The following is an 18,735-nucleotide window of genomic DNA, read 5'->3' as shown; positions in this document are numbered from 1 at the left end:
CTTTTAAGAAACATTAAAAAGCAACTTTTTAATGTCCAGAAGAAGCTAGGAAGTCCCAGGAATGAGTCAGAAAATTGATCTCTTCTACCAAAGGGGCTTATAAGGGTGAGTAGGTGGGTATAAGCACCTGAGAAAAGGCTCTTGAGAAAAGAGCATTAGAGAGGCAGAGGTGACAGCACATTGTGGAAAAAACATGTATTTCTGCTGCTTGCTGACAGCTGCTCAAAAAAGTGTTTGAGATACCATCAGCTCCTTGGCTTACAGGTTGCAGCGAAGTGTGAGGCAACATGTGGATCTCTGACAGCATAAACCCAATTGTTTGCAGTTATATGATGTACAAATGCGCCCCCCGACTCCATGGATCTCAGACAGACTATGTATTCTGCAAGCTGGGGGAAGGGAGGGGAGATCCCAGCTCTTCATGTACATATTAAGCTACCAATGGTACAAAAAAGCTGCACAATTTAAATGCAGCACCCAGCATTTGCTCACTGCCTGTTCCTAACCTCTCCTTAGAAGGCAGCGCACAGGTAGGGATCTCCATCCCTGCCTGCTTCTGCTGAGGGCAGAGTAAAACACAGGCAGTGCCGGGGCAAAATTTCCCATTAGCACTGAAGAGCATGTGTGAGGCCAGGCTGTAGAGAGGTGAGAATGGAAGTCTTCTCCTCCCCTCCGGGGACTGCGGCTGCCGACGGAACTAACAAACTGAATAAAGCAGAACTAACAACCTGCAGTCCTTCCCGGTGAAATGAAGATTTCAATAACCTGTGTTGCAAATGGCAATAATAAGCCGTCTCTTCTGTTTCAAACCGTTAGGAGCAAACGTGCCAGGGGTAGAAATCAGTCTTTAGAGCAATCACTTAGATTAAAAGGCTTGCGCTGAGCCAGGGTGAGAGAAGTGTACTTTCCTCCTGAGCCGAGGAAGCAGAAAGGCAAACAGCAGTTCGACTGTTTCCAGGTGAATTGGGCTGTTTCATCACCTTCCTCCCCCCTCTCAGTGCACCCATGCGAGCGCCTGTGTGCGCGTCGGTGTGCAACCTGCCGTGCCTGACCCCGAGCCGGCAGCAGGGAACGCATGCACCCACTGCCTGACCACGGAGCGTGTCACAGCGTCAGGCATGGAGGGGAAAACAAGGAAAACGGGGTGGGTGGCCTCAAGTCTCCTAATCTGACATAGCCACCTAGTTGCTGGTTGGCATGTTTTAGTGGCGCTACCAGTGCTGGGAAAGCAGCTTTCTCTTGCAGTGGGTTTGAGAAGATTATTAAAAGCTTTACATTTAAAAATATTTGGCAGTGATTTCTGCCTAAGTCGGGAGGACATTTGTGCCCACATCTGCTTCCAACAGAGAAAAAAGAGTTTAAGGCGGGGGAAAACCCAGGCAACCCCCTCCCCCTCAACTTTCCTCATGGCTGCCAAAAAGGGTCTTGAAAGAGCTTGCCTTGTGAGTCAGAGGGACACCAAGAAGTACTCCTTGGCCCTAGACAGGTAACACAACTCTCTGTTTCCTTCGCTGCCATTGCTTTGTCTTTGAGAGCAATACGAGATCACCTATCTGCTGGCGGGCTGCAGCAGTCAAATTACGGGGAGTTTCACAGTGCGTACAGGGAACATCTTTCACTACTTTCAAAATGTTTTGTTTGATTTTTTCCTTCCCAAACTTTCTTATTAAGTGTTTGATGCGTTTACTAGACAGCAGCCTGACGTGTCTGCATCTGTGATGGATTGAACCAATCTACTGTTGAAGCCAGTGTCTCCTGATATATATTTTATAAGCTTAGTAGATTTATTGTAGGATGCAAAACCTCATGGATTATGCTGCAATTTTAGGCTGAATTATAATAGTGTTATTGACACCATATTTGATTCAGGGCTCCTTCATGCTTGAATGTCTAAATTATCTATTTGGTCTGAAAGAAATGCAATGCTGTTACAGACTTGATCCTGCAAAAAATTTTATTCATGCGGATAGTCTATCAGACTTGGAGTTGATGTACCTCTCATGTGCCAGAGGTCCTGTGAGTAAATGCTTGCCTGAGTGAGGAAAGACCTGAAAACATGTGATATGCTGTAGCTTGGGTTAAAAAATGAATATAAATGTCTATCACAAAATAGTTTTGCAGTTGAACTTCTATTCATTCTTCCTCTTGACTCAGACCAGCAAGTATTTTTAAAAGAAAATAGCTGCTCAGTTACAGCCTAGCACCTCTTGACATTTCCATTATCTCATTGGTTTTCAGGTTGTTTATGTCTTGGCTTTCTTAAAATGTATGGGACAGAAACTTGGCGTAAACACTGTCAGTTCAAATGGAAATCTGTCTCTCCCTGTTCTTATACTGGGGTCACTGCCATCGTATTTTAGTCATTTCAGTGTCTGGGTTATTATTTAAATATTATTACATGGCTCCATAAATACACATGGCACTGTCCAAAATTACTTTTGTGGTAATATTTATATTTTTAAAAGATCCCATATGATTCTGCAATTCATTTTAGTTACTGAAGACTCTGAGAGCTTTTTTGACAGTTTGCAATTTTGTGGGCACAGCTTCAGCGTTTGAAATCCTTTGGCCCCTTGACACCTCTGGACACAAGGACATCTCTGGACAAACCCTTCACACAGTGCGGGGAAGGGTGCCCAGAGACAGGGGTAGTTGTTGGGCTGCCTTGTGAGGAAGCTCTCGTTTTCCCTTGATCACTGGCAACAGGGAATATCCCAGTGAGAAGAGGGGTAGGATGCACGTGGCGGGCACAGTCTCTGGCAGATGATCCTCCCATCTGAGAGCTGACTCACTTTCTGGAGGAGCTGATTTCTTTCTGATAATTATTTCTTAACTCAGGAATTAAATTAGTTGGGGTGAACCACTGCAACGACTGGAGTGTTGGGCTGATTGCTGCAGATACGTCCAACAGCCCTTGAGCTTGGGGGCTAGTCCCAGGAGGGCTCCACAGCAGAGGTCCTGAGGTGGCTGGATTATGGCAGGGGTAACACAGCTCTCCAGGAGGAGGACTTGTCATCCAGCATGTGGCTTTTGTGCTGCACCTGCTCTCAGCTTTTCTTGCAGGTGAAATTTGACTAACAGCACAATCTAATTACTCTGCCCCAGCAACAACCAGAAACGGGGTCTGAGAGCTGGGGTCTCCCACCTGTTCAGAAGAGCTGGCAGCTCAGGGGAAGCCCTCACCCTGCTCCCCCTGGCAGCCCGGTGAGCCAGAGTGCCAGCCCAGGGGCTGGAGCCAGCGTGGCAGGGTGTGTTGGGGCGTGTGTGTGTGTACATACATGTACCTTCTGGGCTCCGGCTTGCACAGACCAGCTGCACGCACAGCTTCAGGTGTCTTAAGCTGTTCAGTAGCAATAAGGTCATCTTAGCCTTTAGTATAAATTACCACATTTTCTCGTCCCCTGTGTGTAGGCTTAATGAACAGCTCTAATGCTTTCATCAGAATTTATTTTGCACACAGATTGCCTATTCCTTTGCCATCCCCCAGTGCCTTTCTTTTTAATAAATGCCATTATTACAATACGCAGGGAACAAAACTGTATTTATCTTAGCCACATGAGTAGGAAGTATGAAAACAGACCCCTTTCCCTGCACACAGGGCTGTGGGGGAGCATGCTTTGCACATGCCAGGCCCGTCTGTAGTCATAGTGGGTTTGGATGTGTTGAGGTTTCTCATGCCAAACCTGAAATGCCTACAGGGGTCTGGGCTTTAGCTGAACTCTTTGAAAATCAGGTCAGCTGTAGGCTTGTAGGATAATTCATGTTGAAAGTGACCTCAGGAGGTCTCTGGTCCAACCTCCTGCTCAAAGTGGGGTCAGATGAGATCGAATGAGGTTGCTCAGGGTTTACTCTTGAAAAAAATCTCTCAGGACAGACACTGCACAACGTCTCTGGACAATCTCCTCACAGTCTATTTTTCTCCCTTATATTCAGTCTGAACCTCTCTTGTTTCAGTTTCTGACCGTTGTCCTAGTCCTTCTTCCATGCACAGCGATAAAGCTCTGTTTTCTCAATAGCCTCCTCAAAAGTACCACCAGGCTGCTACTAGGTGCTTGTGAACCCACCTTCAGTTCCCACAGAAGAAGTGCTCCAGCCCTCAACCATCCTGGTCACTCTGTTGAACCTGTGCCAGTTTATTGATCTTTCCTGTCCTGGGGACTCCAAAACTGGGCACAATATTCTAGATGTGGTCTCAAATGTCTGTCCCAGGTGCAGGACTTTGCATTCATCCTTGCCAGATTTCAGAAGGCCCCTGTTGACCTCTTCCTCCACCCTGCGTATGGCAGCCTTGCCCTGCAACGTACCAGCTGCCCCCCTAGGTTGGCATCATCTGCCACCTTGATCATGGTGCACTCCATCTCCTCCTGTAGGTAACAGACAAAGATATCACACAGGACTGGTACCAGGGCAGGACACCACTTCTCACCAGCCTCCAGGAGGGGTATGAACCACAGTGGTAACAGGGTCTGAAGCTGAGCACTCAGAACCTCCTGCTTTATGCAAAAAGTGTTGTCTGTAAGTCATATCAAGAAAGATTCGTATCATCTGCCTTTCAATTAGATATGAATTAGGTGTCTAAGATAGTTTTCTATGTTTTTTTTACAGTCAATGGTGGTGGTGGGAGAGGATAAATTCTTCAGGTGATTGATCATTTGTTATGTTATTTTTTATTTGTTATCATCTATCTAGTGATCTAGATAACCACTTATCAAAGTCTAGGGAATGTCTTGAGCAAATTCCTGAAGTTTCCAGGAATGAAGACAAGCCAGATGATCTTATTTCTTGCTGATGATAGATCAGAAGGAAATCAGATAGATTCACTAGAAATATTCAATATCCCACTTCATATGTCAGTGGATTTGCAACTCATGTACAAACTACACTGTGAGCTAGATTTTGGCTTGATCCAGCATGGTTATCTGGATTTCTGATTATGTTCTTTATATGTCATTATAGTGGGATTTTGAATACCATCACACAAGTGAAACTTGACGCATCTAGTCTCAAAGTCTTCAGTTTTATTTTGTCTCTGAGGCAACAGACAACAAAAAAAAAAAAAAAAAGGGAAGGAAAAAAGTGGGCAATGCTGAAAGGAGAGATGTGTAAAAACCCTAGGGCTTGTTTTCATGTAAAAGCTTTTAACACAGGGCATTAACATGACCTGTGGTTATGTCTATCTATTAGTGAAGCCTTAGGCTTGTAATTGATTCCTGTCTGCCAAGCTCATACCAGTAGGCAAAAAGTTTGAAGTGAGCCTGGGAGATGATTTCTTCAGGTGGAGATTGATTTTCTGTAACAAGCACGTAGGGAATATTTTCTTCTTTTTTTGCCTTCCTGCAGGCAGTAGGAAAACTCTTATAAGATCAAACAGTCTTCATCAAATACAGGCTTTCCACCACAACTTGTGCTTTGCAAAAGTCAATGCTCAGGAAAACTTTAGGTGTTTCTTGTAACTTCTGAAGACTTTTAGCTGTGGGTCCTGTGGTTATGTCTGCTTTGTACCAGCTTGCCAGCTGGTCCCAGGAGCACACAGTCTCAGGTGTCCTCTCTGCGGACTCAGCAAAACCCATCCCGTTGCTTTTGCCCTTGTGTTAGGTGACATTAGGACCCCCTGGAAAGGGCTGTGTCTGCTCAGTACTGCCCATATGCCATCTCCATTATGCCCACTTCATCTCAGAAAAAAAATCAGAACCAAAATAGTAAGAGGTATGAAACAGAAATTAAATAGCTAGGACACCAGCTCAGAAAACTGATGGTTCAGAGGTCTAACAATCATACATAGAATCATGAACGATGTGATGAAGCTAAACAGGAAATAGTAATTCATTATTTCTAACAGTACAGGAACTAATTAAAATAGCAGGCAGACAGTGTAAGGGTAACAAAGAATGCATTATTTTTACACAAATCACAGTTAAATTGTGGAACTCAGCAGTTTCAAGTCAGCCACGTTTGTGGCTGAAAGATCTGTGAAGGACTGTTAGACACAAGCTCTGGCTCAGCCACCTCCCAGTCTCCAGGTTTGTGTGACTGGGGTGCAGTACTGCTCCGGACATGCTCCTTTTTGGTACTTTGTCCTTGTGTATTCCCTCCTGCTCATGACGAAGTTTCGATACTTGGCTACGTGTACCTTTGGTCTAACTCCATGCAGCTATCGTTAAACTGTTACACAGAAGGAAATTTATTGACAATATATTTATGCATACATGGCCAGGCCCTCAAAATAAGACTAAAGAAAGTAACCACAGGACAAACTCCCATCTACTAGACATCTAAAAGTATGCAAATACATAAATATTAGCCTTTGTTTTGTGGCCACAATAAAGAAAAGGAGAATCTGGACAGCCAGGCTATAGACAGATTCTCAAATGCCTTGGAAATATTTCAGATTGGTACATCAGTTGAAATTGGAGTGGTGCCAGCATAAGGGAGGTGACTATGGCTCTGATAAATTTTTCTCTGAAGGCAGTTTCATTATCCTTCCAGGCACAAAAAAATTACTATTTTCCCTTGTGAAGGAGATGATCTCCTGTGGGAAGTGCAGTGATTCTACATTTTGCTCTTTTGGCTGAGGATCTCATAATGGTCTAGGAGGATGGCAATTATTCCCATCAGCTTGCAGATCAAGGCACCCAACAGATCAAGTGAAAACAAACAAAAGGAAATTGTAATCAAAAGCTTTTGCTAATGATCTGTGTGGAATCTGCAATATGTATTAATTTTTTCTACTTCCCTCCCTCCGGGCATGACTCAGTAGGAGCCTTTTTGTGACATTCCCCTGAATACCTTTTTCACAAAGGAAAAGGAATGTGAAATGGAGAAAAATTATTTTTTAATCTGGGACTCTGCTTGCAGTGTGCTGGTGCAGAGATCCGATGCTCAAAGGCTACATCTTGCTCTAACACGCCCAGAAAGGGTTTATGGTTTGACAGAGCTGATCTCTGCACCTTAAGCTTTTGATTTACACATTTATAAAACTATCTCTTAGATTCTTTTAATTAGTGGCAGCTTGCTCTCGGAAGAAAAAAATAATGGTTACGCACAGGAGCTGGCAGGAGTTTTCCTAACTTATCGGGCCAGATGCTGCTCTGCAAGTTCAAAGGGAGCAGCGGATGCTCGCCACCTCTGCCAACTGGGCCACTTTTATTTAGGTACCCTTTAGACAGAAAAATGTGACATTCGTGGGTTTACACTGTCTCTGTTTGCTTTTACATCTGTCAAACAAGATCTGTGGACAGTGCTTTCCTATCCTTTGTGTTACTCTGAGGTTTTGGTAGCTGATGGAGAGACTTGAAGATTAAAAAAGGGAGGGGGATCACAAAGCCACCTATTTTGTTAGCAGCAAGGAAAGGATTTGGTGGCTCAGAAATATGCAGGGGTAATTTTGGCATCCCTGCCCTGACAGGCTGTTGAGATGATCATGACTCATGTCGTTAAGATGATTTTAATGTTCAATGCCAGCTGATGAAAATTGAGTTAAAGGGAAATTAATTTTACATGCAAACTATAGAAAAGCATTACAAGTTAACTCCAGAGAGGGATCATGAGAAAGAAAACCTTGCATACCCTGATCTCCAGGGGAAAGTGAGAGAACTACAGTATTTCATTCAGCCATCTGGAAGGAATCAGTTTGTGGTACCTTCTGAGTCTAATTCATCAGGAAAATATTGTACATAAGTGACACAGCGCACATGAGGAGCCTGATGAATGTAAAACTGAAAGACTGGAGAAGGACTGGCTAACAGGGACCCTGGCTGCCAGATGGGCAGCCCATTCCCCAGGCGGCCCAGCTCCCATTTATTTGTTGTTGTGGGGAAGATAAATGAAAAGACTGACAAAGGGACTAAGAAAACTCACTGTCTCCAGGCATCAGGCATTAAATCTGACCAGTTGCTCTTTCACACAATCTCCTTACGTACAGGGGGAACCGGTGGCCTCTGCTGAGCAAACAGAGACCACATGCTAACCTGGCTGGGAAACAGGCTGACTCAGGGGAACATGTTGCATCCTTGGAACATCTCAATAATATTTAGAAAACCAAATCCATGCTGATTATCTACAGTTACAAGGCTTGGCTGCCTAGTTGGGTCAGCTCTTCTCCTTTTGCCAGTACCTCTGTGGTGCTGGTGGATGCAAGGGGCTGAGGCATTCACAGCTCCATGGATTAGGAGGCTTTGCCTCCTGCCCATCAGCGGGATGTGTGCTGCGGGGTACCTGGCAGGACTTCGGACCTGCTGAGCAACTGCAGCCCCCTCAGGCTGCCCAAAAAGGCAGCTGGAAAAAGCTTGTGATTTCAGTAAGATTTTTTTCTTGACATCAACTACTGCAGATTGGCGGCCACCAGCATAATTTCTTTCCTGTAAGATTTTAGGCATCTTGACACTTTGATAGACAGTGCAGAAACGCTACATGAAGTCACCAAGATCCATGTACATCCCAGAACACAGGTCTCCTTCACACAACTGAAGAAACAATACTTCCTGGTCCCAAAGGGAAGTCCTTGGTCAGAATGGGGAAAGAGACTGTTATTACTGGGGCAGTTAAGCTCAGCCCCACATCATGCCCCCAGGCTAATTCAGACTCAGAAAGAGCAGTGGAGTTTGCTGCATCCCTGGGCAGGCTTGCAGACCACAGCCCTCATGCACAGACCTCACATGGCTGTAAAATGTGGCTACCTGGCTTTTACACACATGCATCTGGGCAGAATTCACCTTTTGAAGTCACAGTATGCTCCCACAAGTCTCAGTATAGGGCAGGGGATGTTCTACCAACAGGGTTATCACCTTAGGAGCAGCTGTGCCAAAAAATGTTGTATCTGGAGAGACATAATGGTTTTCAGCTGAGCCTCCTGGGACAGAGTTTGGGGAGGGGTTGCCATTTGGGCACTTCTCAGTTGAGAGGTAAGGAGGAGGGAAGGTGCTTGTTTACCACCTGGGGGAGTCTCTGGGCTGCTCTAGTGAAAGCACCAGATGTCATAGTCATCCAGGAGCTCCTGCAGTTGCAATGCAATGTGCGTGGCCCTGGATCTCTCTACCACCATCCCATATTTCCTATGCAAAAGCCCTGAGAAGGGCTGCACTGAGTTTTTGTGGCAGAGCAGATTTGGTTGGGAAATCACTTGTGATGGAGCAATGCTCAAAGAGCCACTTCCACCAAACTTCTTGCCTTTCTATGAAATCAGTGGCAGAAAAGGGTCAGCATACTATGGAAAATTTAGTTCTTTGATTTTTTTAAGTGCCTTTGAAATTTTTTGGCTAATATTTTCTGTGCTCAGGCTCTGCCAGAAGATCGATAGTTTTCCTATGTATGTGGAAATTCGAGATAAAATAGTTCTGCATGCAAAAAGAGGAGAGAAATATCTTTAGTCAATTACATTTGAGAAGAAGTAAACTTTTTTAAAAGTAGTCTTCTTGACAAAGCTGTTATGAATAAAAACCTGAATTTTTCCATCGAATTATCTCCATGCTATGCTAAATTTGGTTACTATTTGCATGATGTATGACTTTTTGAAAATCACACGGTGTGCATAAAATACACAGCCTAAGAAAGTCACTCTGTGCTTCATAAACTGCTAAATGATGTAGGAGAGCCCAAAGAGCAGGGAAACACAGCCAAGCAGTCATTTCATGTGCAGCTCCCTTCTGCAGAGCCCTGCTTGTGCAAGCAAGCCTCTTCTGTGACCTGCTCAGCTGTTCCCAATGCTGCTTTTATCCTTCAAAAGCATTAATTACATAGTTTCTGGGGATGCAGGGCTAGAAGCCCAAATAACCAGGGTTTTTCTTTTTTAACCTTCTGTTTCTTTCAATCCTGAAGGATAAGCTGGCATCAGAAGAACTTAAATGAAGAGAGGCAGCAGCAGGAAGCAGAAGTCACTGAAGCTAATCCAGCGCATCACTGTCACAGCTACTCACAGGCCTATGAGAACAGGAAAAGGGAGCAGCAGCGAGCCAGGAGGAAGCTCTGTGTAGCATCAGTAATTTGCGTCTTCTTCATGATTGCTGAGATTACAGGGGAGTACATTTGCTCCGAGAGAGCTCAGTTTGTTGCCCAGCACAGCCGTATTCATGCCTTTTTGCACACACTTCGACTGCAGGGACCCATGATGCACAGAGGTGAACCCACCTGGGATAAAACAGCATTCCTTTCTCCCAGTCTTTACAGGAATTGTGGGGTTTTTTTAAGGTGAAAATATCAAAATATTTTCATATATCCATTTAAAGATTGCAATCTGGGTAGGAATACAAAGATCAGTTAATGGTCTAAACTGTTCTCCCAGGTCTTTAAGCCCAGCTGAAAGTGACTAGCATGTCTTAGCATCCTGTCACAAAAGGTTTCTAATAAACTGGGTTACATTTTTTTTGGAAAGATTAAAAGATTTTATATATTTATCCAGGCCAATGAGACCTCAGCACTGATGAAAGCTGCTAGCAGCAGGACCTGATATTAAATGCAACAGTCTTTACAAAATCCAGGGAAATCCAGGGCCAGATTCACCATCTGCTTTTCTACAGTTAAGTGAATGTATTTATACCAGGGCACGTTTATCTTTTGAATTGGCCTGCTGGTGTGTCTCGGGATCAATGGAAGATTATTCCCCTGTCTAATTAGCTTTCACTTCTGGACCCATCCTACAATACCCAGTACAAGTACTTGGCTCACTGATAGAGCATTAGCTTTCATTTTGTCCAACTGATCTGCTCTCCGCATGGCTTCTGTGATATTTATGCCTACCTGATAGTTCCTGGCTCTTTAATTGCCACTTCTCTGCAGTGAGGTGAGGTGAGGTAAAGGGATGAGGAATCCCACAGACATTTGTCACATGTGCCCCAGGGGATGTAACAAAAATCAGCCAGGAATGCCTCTGAAACCCATGTTTTCCCAGCTTCTGCATCTCTGGAGCCCCATGAAAATGAAACAGAAAGGCTTTGTCTTCCCCACAGGTGAGAAGTGGAGGTACTGAAAGAGCCGCTGCATTTCTGCTTTTTCCCCTGGCTGCCAAAGCCAGCAGGGACTTCTCCAACTCTTCCCTCCCACGCGCTGCTTCTGCATGAAGCCCCTTGTTCGTAGGTCATGTGCATTTCCTCCATGAAAACCGGTGCACACCGCTAATCTCCATGCAGTAATTTCCAGTGCCAGAAGTAATGTATTATTAATAAAACCATATCATCAGTACGCTTAATTTTGGTGAATGCGGCAATGCTAGAGGATAATTGGAAGGACAGATGATATGTTAACTAAATGTTTCATTTTGCTTAATGAATCATACAGCTTTTTTGCAGTGACAGCTTAAGTAACAGGCTTGAAGACCATTTTGCTTCAGACCATTAAACTTTGACAAACCAGTTACTGCAGTTACAGACAGCAGTCTATGGAGATTTTTGTAATTACGAACCATGCATTTAATTTTTTTAATCGTTAGGCTAGACTGCCTGAGCCTGATGATTGACCATTCAGTGACTGACAATTTCTAGTGCTTTGTGATATACAAAGCTATAAACATCCATTGTAGGTAATAGTAAGTCATAAAGGTCACTTGTTGGGAGCAATGACACAAAGAAATAAAAGCCTATAATGATTACACAGGCTTTACTCTTGAAAATAAAGAATATGTTCCCTTTCCTTCTCCTCTTAAGGGCAAACGGCTTTCGTGGGCATAATTACGCTAAACAAGAAACAAAGCTGCATCACTCTCAAAGAGGTTGAAAAGTTGTGCTTCTTTGTATCCCTAGGTCTTTCCGTGATATTTTTGCCCAAACCATCTGTGCTGGCCCTTACTGCTCTCCCAAAAGGGACACTGTTGGCTGAGCCTGATATACCAACTGTCTCTGAAAGACAATTATCTTCTGTTCTTCTAATGCAGATCCATCAAAATCTCTGTACATTTGGAGATACCAGTCAAATTGACGACATCCCGTGTACAGCCTTGATATGAAAGTGGTTTCCAAGGATTTTTAGTGGCTAAGGACCAAATGTGGCTTTCAAAGTACTTTATTTCCATTTGGGCACTAGAAAGAGAGGCAAGCCCCACACGTGTCCTCATGTCAAAAAGGAATATAAAGGCTTGACCGTGCTGCTAAGATAAGCAGACTGAGATCTCAGAAGCTCACCCAAGGCATTAGTTATGCCAGCAATACATAAAACATTAATTTGCCAACTTTTTTTCAAAGATGACAATCTAGAAGCAAGCTCTGGTAATGTCCCGCAGAAGATGGAAATACACTAGCCAAAATGCAATTGGGTTTTGCAGGCAGCTTGTGCTCTATATATTTGTTTGCTGAAAGATAGCTGACGCCTTGGTTGTTAACATCTGTGCACTGTCAGGCAAGCCTGCTTCCCTCTGCTATGCAGAATTGCTTACCACTTTAGAAACAGCTGTCCTGCAAACAGTGAAAGTCTAAGAGCTGGGTCATGACCACAAAGTATATGTGCATTTACACCTGGCCATGTTCTGGGAAATCCCTATTCTGTTGAATTTTTCACATTGCTGCAAAGAATGAGATGCCCCCAAATTCTGCAGTCATGCTTGCTGCCTTTTGGGAAGTAATTTTCAGACAGTTTTAAATGATATGTATAGGGAGGAAACATAGAAAAATAATATATCCCCTATATGTGTGATATATAGTCTCTTGTGGTGACAAACCATACAGTATTAGGTATTCGAATCTAAAATCTGCATATGGGAGGAAATTAAACAGACCACCCTGCTGGCATGAAGCCTTTTCATCTATAAGGAAACAAGAGATATGTCTACAGGTCTCTCTGGCAGTGGTATCTTGCCAAAGTTTTGAATGAGGCATTTTATGACATTTTTAATTGATTTTCATATGGATTGTGGTCAGGAGAAACAGGTGAGCTGAAATTAATTAAATGACTGAAGGATGGAAATATATCACCAAACACAGAGACTAGATGTTTTGGTTCTATTACTTCACATTTCTGTTTTTCTACATTTCTACTCTGATGAAAAGGTTCCCCTGCCATAACAAGTTGGCAGGACAGCTTTCTGCCTGTGTTCCTTGTCTTCTCCTGCAGCCACTGGCACCTGGGGTAGTTTAGAGCAATTTTTTAGGGGTTTTTTTTTTTTTGGATTTGCCTTTAACCCTGAGACATGGTTAGAAGAGTTTGGCAAAATAATGATATTTGGCTTACTGGGTAAAAGAATGTGGTTTCAGATTGCCTAAAATGGTTTGGGGTTTGGGTTTAGGGTGGGTTTTTTTTCAGAATTCACATGAAACTGAAGCCCCTCAAAGTAAAACGATATTCAGCCACAATTTTTGAGCTCTAGTAGGAAAATTAAATCATGCATTACAGATGCAAAATGATAGATTGCTCCTGTGAACACATTTTTCTCTATGCCATCACCAAAACAGTTGGTTGTTTATCCCAGCTCTTCTACTGGGACCTTTCCTTTTATTCCTGTTTTAGTGTTGCCTGTGACAAATAAACAGTTGCGCATCCAGCTGTCCAAAACTCAGGAAGAACATGCATATTTTCCTATAACAAATAGGAATAAATTCCATAAACTAAGTCTCTGAGGTTTTGTACATATATAAACATATCAGTGATCTGTGAGAAGATAGTGGGGGGATAGTGGAAATGTGATCCTTAATACTGCTTTTCATGAAGAAATCTGATATTAAAATAGTCATAGTAAAATAGTCCAATAGTAACATAACCACAGCACTAATATATTACAACTCATCGTCCTTAGGGCTCTTGATCTCTCTCAGACAAAGAAATTCAGCTTTTTTTTTTCCTACTCATTCATACCTTTCACTGTCTGAATAAGGTACAAAATGAAACAATCTTTGAAGAGTTTTGAGTCATGTGTATGATCACTGAAAATTGAGTGTTTCCTTTGAATCACAGCAAAGAGTTCTTGAGTTTGACCTGGTTGACTCAACCTTCTGACCAGAGCCGTGATAGGGATGTGTGTTTCACACAGGTGGGCAGATCGCTGGGAGCCTGGCGGTGATCACCGACGCGGCGCACATCCTGGTGGACCTGACAAGCTTCCTGATCAGCCTCTTCTCACTGTGGCTTGCCTCCAAACCTCCCACCAAACAGTTGACTTTTGGGTGGCACCGAGCAGGTAGTAAAATTGTCACAATGTGAGCATGTGGAATGGGAAAGGGAAGTCATCGTAGGCAGGAGCTAGAAAATGTGCCGATGTCCCACAAAGGTCTGTAGATGTTTAGGGGTAGCACACTAATGCCCTCAAAGCCTCCAGGACACACAACAAACAAAGCAAGCTAGTGAACTTCTAAGAAGTAAAGAGCACAGTCATCTCTTATCTGCAAACGTATCTTTCAGTTCATTATTCAATATAGTTGTGGGCTGGTGCTAGCTTTGGCTGAGATAAACAGCAACTTCCCTCAGTAAGTATGAGGAGGACCGAGCCCTCAATCTACTATGAAACACAAGCTTCTGTAAAAGCAGCAATACCCATAAAAATTAGGATCTACTTCATTTATAGAATAATAAAACAATTCATTAAATTATTTTTAAAAAGACAACAATGTTATATTTGTAGAAAAGTGAGATCCTTTAACATTTACCATTTTCTAAATCTTCTCCCTGCACATCTCTGTATCACTGCTGGTTTTTATCAGGTGGAAGCACTGGTAGGCTTTTAAAGTTCTCTGTCCTCAACCAAAATCAATATATTTATGCATGACACCTAACAGCAAAAGCTTTACAAACACAAGTGCTTCTACAAAAGGCAAGACATGAGAAAAATTTTCTGGGGGTATGATTCTGTTTGAGATTTAGACACCTTAATATCAATGCCTACACATACGTGAGCACATACAAGCACAGGGTCCAAGTTTCTGATACATTCAACAGAAATTGAGACTCTGTTCAGCTGCCTAAACATAGAATTCTAGTGCTCCATCCCTAGGGTGTCTGAGACTTATGCATGGGAATGGCAGCTGTCACACAAGACCCACGGGAGACCTCACAGGGTAACAAGCACAGGGCCAGAGCATCTCAAATGCCACCAGACACTCACAGTTTAGAAACTCAGGTGTGTTCCCAGGCAGTCAGTGGAGCAGGGAGCTGTGTGAATCACCATTAATCTGATGTCCATTGCCCACAGAGGCAGTTTAGACATTTAGCTCACACCTACATGTAGACATCTTAATTTAGTCATCTCGGTCTGGAAACAAATCCCATGCTGTGTGTCTTAGGGTTTAATTTAGTTGCTCATGTGTAAGTGATTGGTGCTGTTTGAAATGCCCTAACACGTTCCACAAAGTGTCCAGCTGCCACTCTGGAAGTCATCTATACATCTTGTGCCAAGCCATACATGGAGCTGTCAGTGTACCTCAAATGGCTTTAGACACCTGTACACCCGAACTGAGGACTCAAATGATAAATACTTCAAGGTTGTTCAACATGAAGGTCCAGAAGCAGCTTTCTGAGTCAGGATGTCTGTAGGCCAAGGCTGCCTGTAGCTGCAGAATGTACCAGGAGAGACATATGCCATACTCATATTGTCTTTATATTGCTCCCCAAGTATGTTCTACCAGCTCTGCTGGAAACAGGCTGCTGGGTGAGGGGGAGGTTTAGTGTGACAGAAGCATAGCTGGCATTATGTAGACAACACACAGCTGAATTTTGCAGCCTTAGAAAACTACTACTTACCATCAGTTGATCCATAATTACTTTTTGTGTTTATGCTCTCTTAGCCTGTGAAGAAAGGAAAGTGAGAGAAACTCCTGTCTTGCTGATGTAGGCAGGTTTAGCCACCTCAGTCTGTGTTAGATTTTTTAGGTTTTTATTGTTGCAATGCAGAACTTCAAAACCAATCCTTTATTACATTTTTATCCTGGTAGCAGAGAGAGCCTTGCATAAAATGTCAGTGGCTATTTAATTGCATTCCATGATAGTTATCCTGTTTCTTGGGTTTTTTTCCCCAGCTGTATTTCCAGTTTGATATGCAGGTGGATGCTTTAATAGAGTAGCTGAGGGCAGTCAGGTGGGTGGCAGTCACTGTGCACTGACTACCAAGGTCTCACAGCTGCAGCCCTACATGATCTTGGAAGCTGTTTTTTCACTGGTTTTCTCAGACTGATAGACAGAGTTTGTCATGCAAAGACTGTGTGTGACAGGGCATAGGTTTAGCAGAAGCCATCTGAATGCCTCCTGTCCTCTAATCCAGAACCAGGGAGCAGAACCAGCCAAGACAGCAATTCAGTGAAATCCTTTGGGTGTGCAGCTACTTTCAGCAACATGGCTGGAAGCACAATATTGAATGAAACCGATAGTGTGAGCCAGACCTATTTCCAGGCAGGAAAGCTGTCCTGGTTTCGGCTGGGATAGAGTTAATTTTCTTCTTAGTACCTGGTACAGTGCTGTATTTTGGATTTGGTATGAGAATAATGTTGATAACACACTGATGTGTTAATTGTGGCTAAGTAGTGCTTAACTCTAAATCAAGGACTTTTCAGTTCCCCATGCTCTGCCCGCGAGGAGGTGCACAAGAAGGTTGGGGGGAGCAGAGCCAGGACAGTTGACCCGAACTAGCCAAAGGGATATCCCACACCGTAGAACGCCATGCTCAGTATATAAACTGGGGGGACTTGTCTGGGGCTGCCAGTTGCTGCTGGGGGACTTGGCTGGGCATCGGTCAGTGGGTGGTGAGCAACTGGATTGGGCATCAGTTGGGTTTTTTTCCTTGGTTTTATTCCTCTCTCCCTCTCTCTCCTTTTCATTCTAATTGTTGTTGTGATTGTAATTATTATTATACTTTATTTCAATTATTAAATTGTTCTTATCTCAACCCATGAGTTTTACCTTTTTCCCGATTCTCCTCCCCATCGCGCTGTGGGGTATGTGTGTGTGTGGAGTTAGGGAGAGAGTAACTGCACGGTACTTAGTTGCTGGCTGGGATTAAACCACAACAAAAGGTATCTTCAACCTCAATTTCTTTATCCCTGGTATGATTCAGAGATTCCCAAACAATCCTACACTACTGTTTGCTGCGCTCTGTTAGTGCTAGTAGCGCTGAAGAAAGGTAACCTCTTGAGTAAGCCTTTAGTACTCCTGAACTGGTCTGTAAGCTTAGCTAAACTTTTCCTAAGATACTACATTGAAAAGTAATATGTATTTTCACCTATGTAGCTAAAGATGACCTCTAACATAACCTCTAACTCCGTTGTGGAGCATATGTGCACATGCACACAGATATTCGTACAGGTGTTCACAAAAGCTGCTGGCTCCTTTCATGCCAATGATAGCATAGCCATCAACACCTTCAGCTGGGCAAAGTCTGCAGGGTTTCAATCTCTAACTTGCAGAAAATACAAACACCAGGTATGCTTTATGTTAGTTTTTCTCTATTTTTAAGCTAAACTAGGTTTCTCTGTCAGTGCACTTTAATCCATTACTTGTCAGTTTTAGACAAAATGGTTATTTTCATAAGCGTCTGAAGCCTGGGCTGCTGCAAAAGCTCTGACCCTCATAAAATATATTCAGAATCCTAAGCTGAGTTTCAGCTGTTTTCATGGACTGACAGTGGAGGTCTGTGCAAGTGCTTTGCTCTTTCTGGCTATCTACTGCCTTTTACTTTCCTGTGAGCTTTCATTTTCCTTGGTATTTTCTCAGTTGGACTCATAAAGCGCAACATTTACCCATTCAAGTCACACGGCAATTACTGGTTCCACATCCTATTAAAAACATGCTGTACGTTCATACGAACATCCCTGGACCTGTCCTATGGCAGTGCAATAAAAGGTGGCCTTGGGGACCGGATTTATTTGAGCCCAACTCAGAGCCAATAGAGATGAAATTAAATTTTACTGCCCCAGGGAAAAAATAACTTCCTTTATCCTCATCACTGCTGGTGGCACAGAAATGATTTTGTGGCATTGGCAGAATGAGTCCCAGGAGAGGGGAAGGAGAGGTTTTGCTGGCAGGACCTTGCTGGGGGCTGTCACTGCCTTTCTGAAGTGTGAAGTGACAAGAAGTGTGCGGAAGCAAGGGAGGTTATTGGAGGGGGATTATGTCTGCCAGTGGGTTTGTGTAAGCAGTGCCTCTCTCCGGGCTGCCAACCTCTGCTCCCGGGACCAAGATAATCTTGTTGGGGAAGAGGGGTGGGTTCCTGGGGTCTTCACACCATGCTGCCAGAGCCAGGCAACTACATAAGATGTAAAAAAAATTGTTTTTATCTTTTCTTCACATTACAGCTCCTTTTGCTCCTCCCCAAACCCCCCAAACTATCTTTTTCATCTCTCCAGTTTCTCCAAATGCTTCATGAACTCAACACTGGAAACGGGAAAAATGTAGGAGCAGGCAGAACAGGGTAAGACCACCACATACACAGGATTTTCTATGACCAGAAAGGATTTTGGCCCATTCTTTGTGAGCATCAAAGCTGCCAACATACAAGAAGTAACTCTCCTGGCTGTAAAGCTCACAAATGTGGAACCATTACCATCAATCTCTTAAACTTTCTTGCATTTCTGTTATGACTCCTGTTAAAATCGGATTGTTTTAATCCTTAGAAATTCTGGGAGCTCTGATGTCTGTGCTAATCGTTTGGATGGTGACTGGTGTGTTGGCATATTTGGCTAGTATGAGGCTGCTACACCCCGATTACGATATTGATGCTACGGTGATGCTCGTTACCTCTGCTTGTGCTGTGCTTGCCAACATCCTGTAAGTTACTTTGTTTTCCTCCCCATATAACTTTTGAGCCTTGAACTTGCTGCTGTATTTCAATAAAAAGTG

General features: G+C 43.4%; 1 protein-coding gene across 1 annotated transcript in view; it reads left to right on the top strand.

Moving 5' to 3' along the window:
* Positions 1–1,406: 1,406 nt before the first annotated feature.
* The window catches only part of SLC30A8 (solute carrier family 30 member 8), a 22,230-nt gene continuing 4,901 nt past the window's right edge, over positions 1,407–18,735 (top strand). The window contains exons 1-4 of the mRNA XM_056333392.1: positions 1,407–1,486; positions 9,814–10,022; positions 13,946–14,092; positions 18,510–18,663. Of these exons, the coding sequence (XP_056189367.1) occupies positions 1,407–1,486; positions 9,814–10,022; positions 13,946–14,092; positions 18,510–18,663 (590 nt within the window). The remainder of the gene's footprint in view (positions 1,487–9,813; positions 10,023–13,945; positions 14,093–18,509; positions 18,664–18,735) is intronic.

The sequence above is a fragment of the Falco biarmicus genome, chromosome 3 (genome assembly GCF_023638135.1).
Source record: "Falco biarmicus isolate bFalBia1 chromosome 3, bFalBia1.pri, whole genome shotgun sequence".
Taxonomy (NCBI): Eukaryota; Metazoa; Chordata; class Aves; order Falconiformes; family Falconidae; genus Falco; species Falco biarmicus.
The sequence above is the reverse complement of the archived record's forward strand: the minus strand, read 5'-3'. Positions and strand labels throughout refer to the sequence as shown.